The 18,349-nt window shown below is 43.0% G+C and overlaps 1 protein-coding gene across 2 annotated transcripts; it reads left to right on the forward strand.

Moving 5' to 3' along the window:
• The first annotated feature begins 4,964 nt into the window (after positions 1–4,964).
• LOC104507274 (chromosome unknown open reading frame, human C9orf89) lies at positions 4,965–15,793 on the forward strand. Of its 2 annotated transcripts, XM_010148499.1 has the most exons (5): positions 4,965–5,105; positions 7,228–7,381; positions 11,654–11,713; positions 13,581–13,652; positions 15,303–15,793. In XM_010148499.1, exons 1-5 carry the CDS (start codon positions 4,995–4,997, stop codon positions 15,404–15,406), a joined length of 501 nt encoding a protein of 166 aa, XP_010146801.1. In that variant the 5' UTR covers positions 4,965–4,994; the 3' UTR covers positions 15,407–15,793. The 2 variants fall into 2 exon arrangements, with proteins under 2 accessions (XP_010146801.1, XP_010146802.1); XM_010148500.1 differs by lacking the exon at positions 11,654–11,713 and having other exon boundaries at positions 15,303–15,540.
• Positions 15,794–18,349: the final 2,556 nt, after the last annotated feature.

An 18,349-nucleotide genomic window follows, 5' to 3' on the forward strand; every position in this document is an offset into this window, starting at 1 on the left:
TTGGTCAGTTGGGGTCAGCTGTCCTGCCTGTGTCCCATCCCAACTCCTTGTTTACCCCCAGCCTCCTCTCTGGTGGGCTGGAGTGAGCTTTGTGAAGGGTGGCTCAGTTGCCCTTGACGTTTTTCCTGTAGGTGCTGTAGAAGACAGTCTGGCATGTTAGGGTCACATACTATCACTACTGTGAAGAAAAGTAACTCTACCCCTGCCAAAACCAGCACCTACAGAAAACAACATGGGTTCTTCTATAGTAAGAATAATTAAGCAGAATTAAAATTCCAACCTGAAAGGTACGTTTTGTGTCATTAGTGCATTGTGCCAGTGGCTGGTGACACCTTCCAGGGACCAGACGCCTCACCACAAGCAATAATGCCAATGGCACAGCACTTGTCTGATGACTTGGCTGCTGCCAGGGTCTGGCATACCAGTGCCTACGTTAGGAGTTGTCTCTGAAAAACTCTGTGTGAACGCACTCTGCTATTAAATTAGGAAGAGCCTTGGGAAGGGTGATTCTGTTGCCCTTGACATTTTTCCTGTAGGTGCTGTAGAAGAGAGTTTGGCATGTTAGGGTCACATACTATCAGGTTTTTGATGAGCCTTGCTGCTTTCAGGAGCAGAATACATTTCATCAGCCTTAAAATGCCAGCACTTAGTATAATGGCTGGGTCATTCTGTAGCTACTGCCAAGAAACTTACTTGCCCATTTGGAAGGAAAAATAGACGTGTCTTTTTATGAAGGGTTGCAGCGGGGGTGATTGTTACCTGCAGGTGAAAAATGATGAATGTGTTGCTTTGTTAGTGTCATTTGCTGCTTATGTATTTATCATCACCGATTTTATGCATTTTATTCTCTGTTTGAGGAGGTGCTGGCTACAAATAACTGGTAATTTCCGGCTTTTTCTCTGATAACTCTTAATTACACGTGTCCTTTTTTTCCTTCTGTGTGTGCGGCTAGGTGCAAGCTGTGTATGTCAGCGCAGCATGCATATTCTGTATCCCAGAGTCCTTTTATGGCTTGGCTAAGAGGAAGAAGCAGTCATGTATGGCAAGTCATGGGCTTATAGTAATTATAAGTCAATAACATGAAATTATTAGCAATGTTTTCTTCTCAACTGTCAAAGACAATTCCTGAGTTTCCTGTCTCTGACAAGCGTACATTTCCCCTGAATAAGGAAAATATTGACCAATTCTTAAGCAACCTTTACGTCAGCTTCAGTGACATGGTATCAGTCTGAGCTGTGTTTTCTGCCTCTCTTCAGTGAGGTTGAGCTCAGTCCACTGCCGTCCCTTCAGTTACATCAAGGCCTGCAGACTTCCATTCCCGCTGCATGCCTGAGCAAACCTGTGGCTGGGTCCAAAGCCTGGAGACAGGATTAAGCCCTGTGAGGTTTATATTCTAGTGGAGTAGAAAGTGGAACTGCAGTAACATCAAACTACTGTTGTTTAACTAAAGTTAAAATGCTTGGCAGTGTCATGCCTTTCCTGCAAACTGGGTAATTGAGGTGGTCTCCCAGTTTGGCTGCTCTGAACTTTCTAGGCAAGTAGTGGCTAACAGCATGACAATCCTTTCAATGCTAGGGTGACTCCTGCTTAAAACCCAAGTCATCTTGATGTAAAGATTTAAAATTTTCCTTGCAATAATTGTCGTTTCTGTGAGGCAGTGAGATAAAAGGTGGATATGAAAAATATCCTTAACAACCACTCCCTACATTTTTAAGACTTGACAGTGCATCAATAGCCCTGCTGCAGTTGTGAAGTTACCTGGTTTGCAGTTTCTGTTACTTTAAAATGTAAGTAACGAGCATGTTCAGTATTAAAAAAAGCTGCTCACGAACAGTGATTATAGAGCTTCGTAACGTGGTCATGTTTGTACACCCGCTGCCATGACTGGCAGTGCTGGGGGCAAGTCCATGCTGTAACATGCTGTCATTACTTGGTGCCTTCAAACGTGCACGTGTGCTTTCCAGATACCCTTATCGCTCCAAAGCAGAGTGCTGCATTCCAGGCACGACGATTGGTGGGGCTTTTTTTGTTTGTTGTCTTTTAATTTAGTAGTGGAAGTGCAAATCTGCACTGGTGGGCAGTGCTGGTGGGATGTTTCACTTCTCTGGTCTGCCAGAAGCCTGAAGGCAGTTCCTTGTGTGGCTTGGGCAGAGATTTCACAAAGTTGGAGAGGCACAAAGATTTTTGGAAGAGAGGTGAGATACTGGAAGGGTGAGATACTTCTGCTTTTTTTGAGCTAGTGTTAAGCTTGAAAACTGCTCTTGAGGAAATTTTAAACGTTGCACCCCATCCTAAATACTGAAGTGATTTGGAGGAGATGAAGGTGCAGGCAGGTGAAGTGTCTCTGTGGGAATGGGGAGAGATTGCTTCATGGGTGCTTCTTAGACATGGAGCATCCCATAAGATGGGAGAAGCATCTTGCAGATGCCTGAGCCAGGCGTAATTGTGCCTGCCAAAGACAGGTCTTCAGCAGTAGGCAGAGAGGCCAAGAGCATCGTCTCATTCTCTTCTCCTGCCTTTTGGCTTAGATGGGAAGAAAGCATACCCACCCCTGAAATCTCAGAGAGGCTTATGCCCCATAATATGGTGCACCAGCACGCAGGTTTCAGATGGCAGCAAAAAGCCCTCGGTAAGACTGGTGATGTTTTAATGAGTGTGAGTAAATGAAAAGTGCCATGAGGACATGGAGTGTTCCTGACTGCTCAGAAAATGATCTTGAATTAAATGTGGTCTTCAGGTGGTCACAGTTAAATTCACTGGTGTAGTTGCTGCTAATAGACTTATACATGCTGCCTGCACGGGGATCAGTGATGACAAGGCAGCACCAGAGCAAGAAGCAAGTACGAGTTGACACTTTGAGCCTGCTTTTATTTTACTTTGTATACTCATTCTGCCACATCCTTGTCATGCTTTTAGCACTTGCAGTCGTTTGTTGTTTCAATGCCACAGCGTTATTTGAAGTTTAATTGCTCTCCTAGCTGTAAGACCCTGGTTTAATGCATGTTTTTTGTAAGTTTGCAGAAGGTACAGAGTTGCTGGTGACACTAAGAATCACTACAAATCATGTAGCTGAGGCAGAAGAAGGAGGAGGAAGCTGCAGGGAATGTGGCACTTAATTCCCAAAAAAGTATTTGCATGAACATACGCAACTTGACAGTCCTGGTCCTGCCTCAGCCTTTTGTGCATGCCAGTGAGTTGATTTGAAAAGAAGAAGTTAGATCTCAGCCCTGAATCAGGTAACGTGAAACTTCTTGCAGGCAAAGGGAGTCGCACAGCAAGTACGTAAGGGCAGTATGTTTCTGACAGTACACTAAAAAGCTGCCTTGACAGCGAGCTGTGGGAAAGCAAGGCATTAGAAATATATGGAAATAATATGATGTTTGGATAAAAAGTAAGAATGGAACTGAAATCCTGTTGTGCCTGTAGAATGTTAGCTCTCTGCAGTATCAATAGCCATGTATTCTTGTTAGCGTAGGAGTGACACTGACACCAAAGAAGTTATTAGTGCATGATGGTCACACTGGAAGGTTTTTCTGAACCCCTTCCTGTAAACGCTGTTAGTGCTACACAGATAGAAAAAAGACAGTGTAATTCAAAAAAACCCCAAATGTGATGTAGAAAGGGCAAGGGCTGTGCAGAGGTGCAGTGCATCATGCCAAAGTTTTCTGGATCTTTCCCTTTGTTCTTTTGTTTATCTTCTCTGAATTGCAGGGCATGAAGGGCTGATGATTATGTATTTTCTGGTAGCCAAAATGCCATCAAACCTATGCATTTGCTTTAAATGGGTCTGTCGTGAGGGTGGGGGGAGTTCGGGTTTTTTTTCTGTGCTGCTCGGTTATAAAGTGCTGTACTGACATTGTAACACTTATTTCAGACATGGTCGTGGACATTCTCTTTCTAAATCTGGTAAGGGCATAGTAGTCTGTGGAACCAGTCTGTGCCTGTATCTTAATCTAAGGACCACAGACAAGCACCTATAGGGAAAGCTGTGCTCCTTCAAAATCCATTGCTGTCATATTGGAAATGGTACCTAAAACAACAGCAGGTCTGGGTTGGTGTGTTTGCAGAGGTTTGGGTTAATAGAAAAATAGATGTGGTTTATTTGTATGTGTATTTGAGCATACTTCCATGGTAAAAATGTGCTGCTTATGGAATGCCCTTTCTCCCCGCTCCCTCCCGAACTGAAGGCAGAAGTCCTTCCCTGAAACACTTCATGGCTCTTTGGCAGAGATGCTGTTGCTGATGTTCCAGTTCTATTCCAGTCTGCACAGTTTCCACTGGCCAAGTTGCTGATGTCTCCTGTTTAGACCAAAGGCAGCCATAAACTCTTAGAGGGTTGGGTGATGTTAGGGCCAAATCACTTCAGCTCAGTCAGCCCCCAGCTTTGCCTGGCTGTGTGAGCTTCTCCCATCCCACCCCACTGCAGCTGTCAGGGGCGAAGCAACAAGCAAAGACCAGCCTTGCTCTATAGCGATGTCAGTAATGTACATAATGTAATCCAAATATATGTCCTTTTGCTGTTCTACATCAGAGAGCACCTTGCTATGAAATACGTATTTACATCAGAAAATTTATAAACCACATTAGATTTAAACTCCATAATCTTTGTAAATGATAAAAAATTTATCTTTGGTGATTTAACAACTTTAGGACTGTATTTGATTAAATATTCATCAGTGCTTCACATCAAAATAATTTAGAACCTTCTTCCTTTGGAAAGAGAGAGGCAGCATGCGTGACCAGCCAGGAGCTCAAATGTGGTAATTTGAAGTGGAAGGAACTTTGAAAGCACATGGCTATGTTGTGTTTCGCTAATAGATAGTTCAGCTTTCTAAAATTACGTGATGGTGGTAATTTTATTTCAGCTATTTAACCCCTGTTAAGAAAATTAAATTTACAGAATTTTAAAATGACTTGCTAATTAACTGCTGTGTTTCGTTCTTTGTATTATTTTATCTCTAGATCAGTCGTACTGTCATCGGCTGCAACACGACATGTGTTTTCTTACAAGCAATAGCCGACTGAATGAGCAAGTGGTTGATAAAATTATTCTTCAGCTTAACAGAGTCTACCCCCAAATTCTTACTAATGCAGAAGCAGAAAAGGTAATTTGATTCATTTTACTACATCTCTGAATGTTGCATTGGTTTTGTGCGTCATTGGCTCAACTGCCCTCTTCCCAACCTGACTCTTGGTGCCACAGGCAGCCAATCGTTTTCACCTCTTACTTTCTGACCAGTTGTATCTGGGATCTCACATCAGAGGAGAAGTCACAGGGCTAGCACCTTCCCTGTGCCAAGTGGTTATGAGAGAGGGCACTCTCGTCAGCAGCAGCTTAATGCCACAGTCCCTGCCATGGTGACTGATGCCGTGTGTGCAGAAGCACACTATCTTATAACCACTCTGTGGTCAGAATTGCACCCGTCGAGTGACCAAATGCCCTGCATGCCTGCCTCCTTATATGAGTTGCTGTGGAGTGTCATGTCAGATGATCTGTGCTGCATCCAACTGTGTCCACAAAATCCTCTATATTGAAGCACTGGGACAGGTTGCCCAGAGAAGCTGTGGATGCCCCATCCCTGGAAGTGTTCAAGGCCAGGCTGGATGAGGCTTGGAGCAACCTGGTCTAGTGGAAGGTGTCCCTGCCCATGGCAGGGGGGTTGGAACTGGATGATCTTTAAGGTCCCTTCCAACCCAAACCATTCTGTGATTCTATGATTTAATAAATTTTAGTTGTTGATTAATGTGATTGATAACTCTGAGTATTGGTAGAGAAGGGATGCATTAGTCCCACCTGCAAGTGTGGGATCTGTGGGGAGTGTATGGAGTTAGTAACATCTTGCAGTGGTGCTGCTATGTATGGAGGAAGGCTGCCCTCCCTGGCATGAAGCTTTTAAAAATGGGTAGTTCCTTATAGGGAGAAAGATCTTTTAATGTTGTGTGAAGTAAAAGTCAGTTAAAAGCTTTTCAGATCCTACTTACAACAGTTTGTACTTGACCTCTGCTGATTTCATTGTGGGCACAAGGCTCAGGTTTTTGGCATATCAGTATTTTAAGATTAGGAAAGATGGGTCTAATTCTGTCATAATCAGACTCCATGGGGACGATTAGTGTTTCGGTGGTATAGAGCAGTGCTAGATCATCAGCTGAGCCAGTCTAGCCACTCAGTTATGATAAACAGTGTGACATGCACAATTAAAGATCATCTCATTCCCTCAAGAGCTTCAAAATAAATACATGAAGAATCTGTGAAATGTAATTTGTGACTTCTGCACTTAGAAGACAGAAATTAACTGCTTTCCCATAGGTCTAGGCGAGCTTCTGTCAGCTCTATTGAGTATTTAGGAAGTTTACAATCTCAGCTCTATCTGGTAGACCTCGTAGGAATTTGTCAGGGTAAGGAGGGTTGTATCAGGTATGTTGCATTCTTGTCCCTGTAGAGCAGGAATTGATCCTAAGTAAGTATACCACAGAAGTTATCTACTGTACTAGTCTGAAATACAATGGTTTGCTGAGAATGGCTTTGGACTTTTTCCAAATAAGCTGAAATCAGTTTGATGTGTGCAAGGCTAGATACATGTTTATATTCTCTTTGTAAGGTCTCCTAACATTCATCACGCTTTGGACTACAGAAACAAAGCTCGCTCTTCTGCAGCTGCTTGCCATGTTGCCCGAGTAATGGGAAGTTGCACATGTTGCACTGGGTACCCAACAGTTAATTGTGCTGGAAACAATAAAATGTGTAATCTGGGAATGAGGAACACTCCAGTATTGGGACTAATATAAGCAGTTTAAAGTACCTTTTTAGGTAATCATTACTAGGCAACTAAGGGAAAACTTGAAAACATAAAACTTTATAATAAAGATTTGTTGATACTTTCTAGCAACAGCTGTCAATAAATTGTAGAAAAGCAAGGACCATGTTAGTTTGAATGCAGAGAAAACATCAAACCCAGAGTATCTGTCATTTCATCAGGACAGAAAAAAGAATGAGTGAAGGCAGAGGGAATATGCTCTCCAAGCAGTGCTACCACAGGGAGCTCAGTGTCTTTAAGGCTGCTGTGCAATGCATGTACATCCTTTTTAGGTTCCTTCATGGGTTTTTTGGCCCATTCTTATAGCAAATATCAAGCTCAGTATCTTCACTCCCTGGCATACTGTGGAGTGATGTAAAATTGATCTCCAGCAGTTGTTACCTCTCTTCTGATGAGTGCTTTTCTCTTACAGTTCAGGAATCCAAATGCATCACTCCATACCAGACTTTCAGATCTGATAAAGCACCTTCAAAAGAAAGGAGAAAGACACTGTCAAGAGTTTTACAGGGCTCTGCAGATCAATGCTGAACAACTTTATAATGACCTGCCAAGCAGGAAAATCTTGAGTAAGTTGATGTGTAAGTTGAGTTGTGGATTTCCTCATCAGTGTATTACAAAACCTCATTTTAGATGAGGTTTAGGTTATTGAAATAACCTGCTTAGGAAGGTTATTTCTAACCTTCCTAACCTTCCTCTAACAGCTTTTGGAAAATTCCAGTCAACCTGGAATTTTAGGATTTGACTGCATAGTTCTTGCTATTTGACTAATGTGGGCAGTTCAAAAGTCCTTGATTGTTTTGAAATATGTAATATGTCTTTAAAACGGTTCAACTGCAGCATGTAAGACAGCAGTAGAACCTGTATGAAGTACAATTTCCTTTTTCATAGCCATTGCTTCTTAATGACTTGTTTATTTCCTCTGTGTTTATTCTGACTTGTAGCACATAAGAACATTACAAACCTCAAATTTGTTACCCTCAAAACTCTGATGCCCTAGAAGCTTGGCTTTCCCTCAATCCATGAATCTCCTAATTGTGCCTAGTTTAACGTGAAGCAAACATTCATAGGGCCCTGTGATGAACTGTAACATTAATGCCTGACTGATGTCCAGAAAGCTGCCCCCCAAATATGCATGTATGTACTTCAGGAGGACTGAGGCTCAACAAATTTGATTCTGTACTGCAGAGGAGATAATTTCTTTAAGTAGGAGTATCAAACCTGACTTGACCACCTGGGATAATACTTGCTGTTTGTTGGTGTTTTGTTTTGGGGTTTTTTGTGTGTTGGTGGTTTGGGGTTTTTTTTCCTACCTAACGAAGTGGAGAAAAGAATGATTCCAAATGGGTGGTAAATACATTCAGGCATCCTGCATACTGAAATGACTTGAGGAGCTTGAGGGAAAGGTCCCACATTTCAGTTAATGAAGCTGCAAAGGGACTGAAGTTTTAAGAAATTCTTATAAAGTACCTAACAGCACTAATGCTTCACCAGTCAATTGATTTCTAGTTGTAAGAAACTTCACAGTTAGCTGCCAGGGGAAGCTGTAGACACGTGGGTCAAACTCCAGTGAGATTCGAACCGATAGACCATAAGTCCATAGGTTTAAAAATAAATGGTTAGACCTCTCATTTCTGGAGTGAAAATAGCATGTAAAATTGTAATTACCTTTGAAAATACTGTATAGCTTTGGTTTGCCTTTCATTTCAAAGGAAAAGGTTTGTATCTACCTGGCACAAATACATACTGGTGGAAGATTGCACCATTTTCCTGCCTGCACAGGGAGGCTGCAAAGTTACCCCAGGTCTCCACATCCATGTCCAAACACTCTTCAGCTGGGAAGGTCTGGGCCCATCCCTGCCTCAGTATCTGAGATGAGCATGAATTGCAATTGATTCAGCCTTCCAGCAGCTTTAGGGCAGTGCTTTGGATCTGATATTCACCTTGTAAAAAGTCACACCCTTTGAAGGCACAGTCTTTTAAATCACAGTCTTGGATCTATTGTTTTTACTCGGGTAGAGCTCAAGAGAAACTGTTTTCTTCTGCCAGGCTGACTAGAAGGCAGCAGACAGCCTTTATTAAGAGCAATATGAGAAATCCTAGTGTAGACACTAAGAACAAAATTTCAAGAGTGTGTTGATGATTTAAGTTTAAGCTCTGTTAATGCTCAATAACACCTTCTACAAGCCATGTCTGAAAAGGTATCTTAACATACCGTACGTACATGGTAGCCAAGTCCTGACTACATCCCATATACACAGTCTGAATACAGCTGGGTGCCAGAAATAGCATAGCTGTGGCCAAGTGCCTCCGCACCCATTGGAAGTTGTGTAGATAGATGAACTCTCACACTGCCTCATGCCATTGTCACGCCTGGGCAAACCAGCTGAAAGGAAACTTGCATAGGGTGTCTGCGTGATGTTTTCATCATTGGCTAGAAAATAAATGTGTTTGTCCCTGCACTTGATTTATGTGGCTAGTTCTGAGAGCTTTTACTTGGGTAGCCTCATGAGCGCACAGGGTTAGGGCTTCTCATGTTCAGACTGGGCATAACAAGTACATGTGCTAGAATTGCTTCACAGGAAACAAATAAAACCCAACAGAGCTGTTCTCTGTCTTTGTACATTCTCTTATGTTAACCATCCTCACTATATGATGAGAATAATTTAAATAACTGAGTTAAAATACTACTGCATGCTGAGATTCTGCAGTTTCCTTATATTGACCTGAGAAAGAAATAATGAGATGATTGTGTTAATGTTTGCTGCTTCTTATGAGTTCTGTAACTGAAACAAATGTCTACATTTTGTATTAAATGGTCCATAAATTTCTGTGCAGCATTTTAAGCTAAAACTGCGAACAGTTTTACTCTTCAGGAAAAGTTCCCTTTTCAATACGAGGTGTTGCTTCTCATTTAAGTGAACGTGGACATTCTGAATATTGAAAGCATTAGCCTTCAGGCTTCTAACATGTACAGTTTTTATGTTACTCACAGCAGTAGTTCTTGAATTTTTCAGATTTAGCACAGACCGTTTACATAATTGACACTAGAGTTTGTAAATGTGAAGAAAAAGGGGAATCCCTAACATGGGGACTTAGTTCTAAATGAAGATTAGACTGAAACAAGCAGCATTATGAACACCTGCATGTTCTTGGTGAGGAGATTGAGGAAGTGTGGCCAGGACAGAGTTCTGTAACAGATTACCTGCAGCTTGTACGTATGAGAAATGTTTTCTGCAGAGGAAATCCTTTCAAAGATTTCGATTTTTGAAACAACTTTCAAATCTGTGGTAGAACAAAATTGGTTTGGCTGAAGTGCAGTGCTGCGAGTGGAAGGTTCGGTCATGTCCCGGAGCTCCCAGCAGAGGGTGGGCAAGGCCCAGGCCAGGGCCCCCTCAGGGCTGTTGGCGCCAAACCTCATCTTCCCAGGGACCGGGGAATGCGGTTCTTTCTCTGCTGACATGGGCTGGGAAGGTCAGATCGGCACACCCGCTCAGCATCGCTCAGCCTGGCAGAAGTGCAGAGGTTTGGCAGCGCTCTCCTGTGAAGAATAAGGATTTCTTAGCTAGAGCACGCAGGGAGGACATCCCTCAAGGGGCCGGCTGCGTAACGTGTGCCATGGAGGCTTTGCAGCAATCCTTTCAGCTTCGGGGACTCAAGCTTTGCAGCAAAGTGCTTCAGAAGTCTCTTCTGCTTGGATGCCATGCCCTGCCACCCCGCCGGGAGTGGGGTGGCATTTAGTGGGGTGGCACCCACATTTAGCAAGGGACGTGGGTGTTCACCGTCTGATGCGGGCTGACAGCAGGTCTCCTCGCGCTGACTGGCGCACAGGGCACTTTTCCAAGGCACCTCACCTAGCTCCAGATGGTCACCTAGAAGGAGGAAATAGGTTGCAACCAAGCAATCAGTCTCAAATTCTTCACTACTGACAGCCAAATGTGGATCTCTTCCTTTGGGTTTTGTTGTTTTGTTTTTAACCCTCTTGACTGCTGGGAGGTTTGGCCAAAACCATTGTTTTGTAGATGAATGATGCGTTAAGAGAAAGTCGTTCCTCTGCCACTCATGGTGACAGCGGTGTTCTCTGGTGTTCTGCAGACAGTGTTATCTCCACATTTACGGGGCAAAGGCATCTCTAAACGAGCTGCAGGTCTTCCTGCCCAAAGCAGAAACTTAGCTTTGTTTCTGCTAACTACTGAACACCTTAACGCCTCCTTTTCTTTAGAATTTGCAGAAAGATAAAAAATCATTTGCACCAAATGTTAGCACTAGTACCTACAGACTACCAAAGAAGATGTACATGTCTTTAGCTGAGACCAGAATTTAGATAAATAATCTGTGCCAAGCAGTTTGGTCCAAGTACTTCATCTGCCAGACACGTTAATGCACATGGATTTACTCAAGGACAGAAAGAATGGTGATGCATTGAATTATAGGGGTGTTTTCAGATTAGCACATGTGTTAACAGATAGTTTCTATTTGTTACAATTAATATTTCCAGCATTAAGAAAGGATTAGTTCCCGATTTCCTCACTTGGGAAACAATTGTAATGTTACTAACTCCATTACATTACAATTGTAATGTTGTTAGTGCTTAACCAGGCCAGAGGTGCTGCTGCAGATATTTATAGTTGCATTCAAATGACTATGTGCCTACGTCTTTTGACCAACATATATCCAGATTTGACTGTAGCCATGATTTACTTTTGGAGGGATTAATGTTGTATGTCAAACTGGATATTTTTCTGGAATGTGTTGTTTTGCACTATTTTGCATGTGCTGATTATATTCGTTCGTTTGCTTGAGCTGAGTACTAACTTTTCATGTGTTGCTTTTGTTTCTAGAAACCACAGATTCCACAGAGATAGACACTGACAAGGAGAAATATATGCTAAATGACAGGGGTAAATAAATGAATACAGTGTCACCGTATGGAATGGCTTTTCAGATTATGATGCAATTTATTTTATTACGTAATTTGCATTTCATGTAACAAATTGTTTTATGATGTCTTTACTGTCACAAGTTAAATGGAATTAATGGAGGAAAGCATACTGAGCTTCTGTTGTGCCAGGAAATTCCAGAGACTGTAGTCTCAGTATTTACAATGGTATTTTTACTTACACTGTTATAGCGAGACTCTTCATTTCCTGTGATTTCTTCAGTGCTGGAATAGTAAGGTCTGTTACTGCTGCTGCTGTCATTTTGCATAAGGCCATCAATAAGTTTTATATAACTTTTAAATTTTTTTCATTTTTTTTAAGATTTCCATTTAAGTACAAATCATGTGAAAACAAAGACAAGGAGCTGAGCAAGGGTGAACTTAACATATTTTCCTTAGGTAAACGTGTCACTTTTTATCCCCTTGCTCTGTTCAGTGTCTAGATTACACAGGCAAATGTTTTATTCACTGAAAGATATTTTGAAAAGAAATTGAAAAGCTGAAAGAAAGCTGAAAAAATTAAAAATTTATAATGAACTATTTAATCATGTAAGTTTAATTGATATTTCATCTAGAAATTCAGATACAGTTATGCGAGAATAAAAGCATTCCTATGGACTGTGCCTTTTTTCCCTGAAGGAAGACTGAAGCAAGGGGCAGAAAGACAGTTTAACTCAATGTATATGTTTGCCTGTGTTATTGTTATTTCAAATACTGAACCAAATTCCTATTCAGATATTTCACATTGCTATTGCTGGCTGCAGTGTAACCGTACAAGAAGAACAGAGAAAGTGCTTGGAAATAAGAAAATTAAATAATTTCTATTCTTACTTGTGCTGATGAAAGAGCTGGCCTCAGACTGGAGATTGTCCAGCTGCTAGCTACCCACACTGGGAGATTACATCCAGAGGAGCAACCAGGTCCTTGCTCCTTTGGTCCTTGCACCTTTGCTGTTTCTCCAGCATCCTGGTCTGCGTGGTGGGCTCCACTGATTTGTTAGTCTGCAGTATGTTTGTCCTTATCAGACGGGTGCAGTTTAGTTGTAGCTATATTCGTAGTGAAGTAGTAAATACAAATAGAATTTTATGCAAGAAAGAAGCAGATACAAATATTTAGGAAGTTTTCTCTGTGGATAAGTATGAATTAGAAAGGTTTTATTGAACATCAATGCGGAACATCAGCGTTAAACTGCATGTCACTCCAGGCAGGCACATGAAGGAAATGTGTCCAGTGGGAGATGTGTTTTAGGTGTGCATGTGGCTCTGCATTTCAGCTTCCAGCAGAACTGGAAACAGAAACAAGAATATTTTCTCTTGTTGTGAAAGTGGAATTTGTGGAACATCTGTGGGGGAAAACCCAAAACCCTAAAAATCCAGTTCTAAGGGACGGCAGTCTCATATGGTGTACTTTTACCCTCGAGCAGTGCATTGGCCCAGTGGGGGCTATTTTTAGAGTAAAGCACTACTCTGTGCGGTGAGGTCCCAGTAGTTTGGTTAGTAGTTAGTTGTAGTGTGTAAAGGGTTTTTTTGCACACAGTTTTAAGGCAAGAGAACATCTAAAGAGGCTTTCACTTAAGTTTCATGGGATATAGCTAGATGAACAGAGGTGAGCAGTGACAGGTGGCAAGGCAACTGTAGTAAAAATGAATTACAGTATAGTAAATGTGCTTCACAGTACCTCAGCTACAGAACATATGTAACTGTGTATGTGTTAGCTTCATTTGGATACAATTAATTGTGCATGTTAATAGCAATTGGTGATTTATGAACTGAGCAAAAATTCCACTACTTTGTTCTGTCTTAATGTGTTTCTTTTTAAATTTTCTTTAGGTCCAGTGTTTTTCCTCGCTTGTTTTAGCATTGCTGCAGGATTTGCATTATTTTGGTATTGCTGTAACTCAGGTAATCTACTCTGGTGTTTTTTCCCTTGGTTGCTTTACTTTAGCGTGGGACGGGAGAGCACCGTGCCTCTTGATCTAACATGGCTTACTTAATAGAGCGGGTCAAGATGTCATCATTCATTAATGAGGTTAGGATATAAATTGCGCTTCAGACATCCCAAGATATAAATAATGGATAGTTTGCCTACAGAGGGTGCTGCAAACGGGGGCTCTTTTTAAAGACAGTGGTCATGGGAGCTCCTGTTGCTATAGCAGTGGGTCATGATTCCCAGCAGTCATGAGACAGACCCAAACCTTGCTTCAGCATCCCTTGGGAGCTGGTTGAAGCATGACCAGTGCAAGGACTGGAGGATGTTGGCTCAATTTGCAGCTACAGCCATTGCCCCTGTTGCTGGCTCTGGGTGTTGACTCTCCCTAACAGCTGAAAGCCACCAGTAGAGCAGAGCTGCTTCTCTTCCCAGCTGTACCCTCCACTTGCCCAGCGTTGCTGTGAGAGCCACAGCTCTTAGCAGAAAGCGCATTGGTGCCTCCACCAGGATCGACTTCAGTGAAGCAGTGAGTCAGTGCTAGTGGGAGAGATCCAGGAGGAAGGAGCTGCTTTGGAGGAGTCACTTTCTCTCGAGTTTTCGCAAGGTGACGTGGGAAGTGCCAGTCTTCACACAGTTAGGTGGGGAGCAGAATCTAAACTCTGCTTTCGTTTAGTGCCTTCTGCTGCCCACACCCTGGTCACAGCAGTTACAAGTTGGATGCTGTTCTTTACTATTCTTTTTCTAGAACTGTGGGCTACAGTAGCATAGGCTCATGGACATCTCGGGTGATGTGGGAGTCTGTGTTCCCCTTCATTCCCAGATCACAGACCCTCAGCTGGGCTGTCCATGGAGTCAGGGTTTAATGCTAAAAGGGAACCATTAGACCTTGGAGGAGAAAGGAGAAAACCTGTGTGTTTCCTTAGCTGCCATTGCTTCCCTACATCAGGTTCAGTCACCAGCCTTTAATAGAAGCATTTTCAGAAAAGCATTCGAGGACTGATACCAGAAAACCAAAGAATCCATCACTTCCCTCAATCCCAGTTCATTGTCCACGGCGTTAGAAGTGTGTGTCTTATTCTCAGTTTCAAATGGTTTCAGCTGCAGCTTATCATTTTTGCTAAGCCTTTCTCTACCAGATCGCAGAGCCCCTTAGCTCCTTGTTTCTTTGTCAGCTGACATTTCAGATTTTCTCCCTGTGGAGGTCCTTGTCCCTCAAGTCAGCTCTCAATCTTTATTTTTGCTAAACTCGCCAAGTCTTATGTTCCAAGGCTCTTTTTTTTTTCCATTTTTTTGAGGCTGTTTCTGTTACTATGCAGTATCTCAATGCCCCATGTGTAACAGGGCCACCAGACCTGGATGTATTGTTCCAGGCTTGCACCATCCGGTGCTGTGCCCCGGTGTAAAGATGCCCCCTTACCTAACTCAGTAATCTCTTGGTGTGTCTGAATTTGCAGCAATGAATCCTATCCTGTCTTGGCATTGATGTATACAACATCGAAGGAAATGGACATTCCTCTGGAGTAATTTTTTTTTTAAATTTTGATTTTATTTCCGATGCTGCTTAGTAGCTAGGATGAAACTTAACTCTTTCTCTTTTTCCTCCCATCTTCATTCTGTTTTAGATACCAAAGTCATAGGAAGAGCCAGGAAAATCTTGGGCTTTTCTCCTATTATCATAGGAAGACACGTTAGAAATATTTGTATGTTGTATTTGGAAGACATATGAAGAAATTAAGGAAAAGCTGCCTCTTCGCTTGCCTGTACAATATACCTGCCCAGGGAAGACAACAGTGCATGAATACTAATGTGCTGTAACTGCATACCAAAGATTTTATTAACTAGCTTCATCAGTAATTGTGTTGCCTCAAGGTGTATTCAGAATGTCAGCTATATATGTCCTTCCTTATGGGAATGGACCATTTATTTTTGTAAATGCTTATTTTAAAATATTTATCATTTGGATAAAAATATTTTAATACAAACTTTAAAATTATATCCTAAGTGATCATGGGTCGTAAGCCATGTTTGCCTACGTGTTTTATACTGGAATGAAGGATCACAACTGTTTAAAGAATGCTTGCCTGTCTTTTGTGATTATTTAAGAAAAGCACTTAAAAGAACACATGCACTCAAAGCCTTACTAAGAAATGGATCTTCATCTCAGGATTGTCTGTGTTGTCTAGATCCTTTAGACTTATGCCTGAGCTCAGGTGGGCACTGGCACCTATGAAGTTTATCAGTACCAGTTACCTCTGTGTGTGCCTTGTACTTGCCATGTTTTCTAACTCTCTGTGCCGCTCCCCAGCCTGCCTTGTTCATGTTCACGCCCAGCTGTTGGCCAGGGTTTGAATGCACGGGTGCAGACTGGTTCCCAGCCTGTCGAAAGTCCCAGGGAATGGAATCTCTGATCTGATGCACTTGAAAGTGCAGTGAAAATTGCCACATCTCATTGTAAAGCAGAAACGGAGGCTTTATTGCTGCTCGGTAGACTCTTTCTGTTCGGATTATCCACCGTGGTGCTCTTGTAGTAACAGGTTGGAAATGTCGTGAGCTCTTCCTGAAACCTGCAGAAGCTATTGGTGCCTCACTTCATCTGAAGGTGAGAATCTGCTGTGCTTGCTGGTTCTAGGATGCCTTGAGATGCCAGGAGCCCTCTTGGGTCAGTAAAACTGCCCCAGGAACACACTGGCTGTGCTGTAGGACATGGTCCTCCCAGTTCCTTAAACAAAGTGCCTTTCTTGAGCCTTGAAAACCACGTGGAATAGTCAAGTTTGCTAAAGGCTACAGCTGTATTGTTTCCCTTTCTGAAGTTGCATGAGATGAGGATGCCTCTCAGGGGGAAGAAATCCAGGATGGGCTATCCCCAGGGCTGGGAGGAGAGAGAAAGTGAGTTTTGGTTCACCCCAGTGTCGTAAATTAAAGGACCTGGCAGCAAATAATTAGGAAATAATCTGTTCCTTTATTAGTGCTAGTTATTTTAAAAAGTGAAAGTGAGGCTAGCTATAAAATGGACAGGTGCATAGGTTGGGAGACATGCCTTTTCTTGGAAGACTTTTCTTTCAGGAGCAAATACCAATACACTTCCCCGCAAGCGCATCTATGCAGCGCGTGCAGGCGGCAGGCAAAGCGACAGTTCCCTGTGCAGTTGCTGGGGGAAGCCTGCGTGTACCTGTGTGGGAGTCAGGTTCTTCCAAGCAAGCAGCGTTATTTCCTTGGAAGTAATCAAGTAGGGTCTTGGATGAGCCTGTCTAGCTGCAGAATTCCAGCTTCCCTGTCAAGAATAGCTTGGTGTTTGCTGCTGGAACTGTACAGGTGTTCAGGAACATGCTTTACTTTGTGTGTAGGAAAAAAATAAAATTCAGTAGGGGGTTACGTGTGCAGCTGTTGTGGATGCCATCATCCTTGTGCTGCAGACAGTAGATGTGCAGGAGCTGATAAAAAGCAGCTGTGGTTTCAACATACCCTCGCTGACCTTGTGCAGCTCTCACTGAAGAAGCAAAATGCGTGGTTTTCCTTACAGCAGAAGCAGCACTGTGCCTTCAGCGGCATTATGGGCCGCGGAGCCGAAGGGCGATTGCGTGAGTGGTGCTCTCCTGGAGGGCTGCCCACGGCTCTTGGGAAGGAGGTGAGCAAGGAGAAGCTGTGGTCTCTGCAGGGTGGGAGTCTGCAGGTTGAGAAGGGGGTGCCTTGCACACAGACTTGCTGCAGCTCCCACCAGGGACTGTCTCCACTGCTGTGCATGTTTGCATGAATCACAGGGGAGAGGAGGGGGGGATGGGCTCCACACTCCAGCCTGGAGGACTCCTGATACCTAGCCAAAAATCACTTTCCTTTCCTGTCTTTTTGGTTATGAATAGGCTTTTTGTTTTAAGGTAAAGCTGCGCTGCCTCTGATTGTCTCAGTGGTAGTGCTGGGGATTCCTGGGTGCAAGGCGTAGGTACCCCCTCTGATTGTCTCAGTGGTAGTGCTGGGGATTCCTGGGTGCAAGGCGTAGGTACCCCCTAAGCAGAGCCTGCGGGCGGCTGTCCCGAGCCACGTGAACAGCAGAGCGATGGGGCCGCCTGCACGCAGAGCACTGGGACGCCAAGTGACAGATCACACAGTGAGTTTGCACAATTCCATTTAAAGACAGCCTGCTATTTAAAGGACTTCAGTGAAGTATGATGTGCCTGCAAGCCAGAGCTGGGATCTAGTGGTGGTGCATTCTGGGGCATACTGGGCTACTTCACTGCTGCTGGCTGGAGTTTTCAAAGCTGCTGAGGCAAAGTTGTTCTTTTTCTTTCTTTCACTTGTGATTTTTTTCCCCCCTCATACTGTAGTAAATGGAAAAACATATTTATTTGGTCAAAATTTGGAGTTTTGGATGCTTCTCACTGCTGTTCTGTATGCACAAGCGTTGTTCCAGAGAGTTGCCATGCCGTAGCTTTGTAATCAGCATTGCTGTTACGCTAAGAAAAGCAGTTTGCTCTCCTCCACAGCGCCTGTGCTTTGTCATCATTTCTCCTAACATGTCTTCTTGAATCCCGTAGAAATCGATGGAATTTGGGTTTTGTTTTTTGTATGTTGGTTTGGTTTGTTTTTTTTAACGGGGTGAAGCTGGCAATTAAATGGAAATAAAATCTGTACTGAGAATAAAATGTTTTTCTTGTTGTTACTGCTTTGCACTCCC

This window comes from Eurypyga helias, unplaced genomic scaffold, assembly GCF_000690775.1.
Source record: "Eurypyga helias isolate BGI_N326 unplaced genomic scaffold, ASM69077v1 scaffold13573, whole genome shotgun sequence".
Classification (NCBI taxonomy): Eukaryota; Metazoa; Chordata; class Aves; order Eurypygiformes; family Eurypygidae; genus Eurypyga; species Eurypyga helias.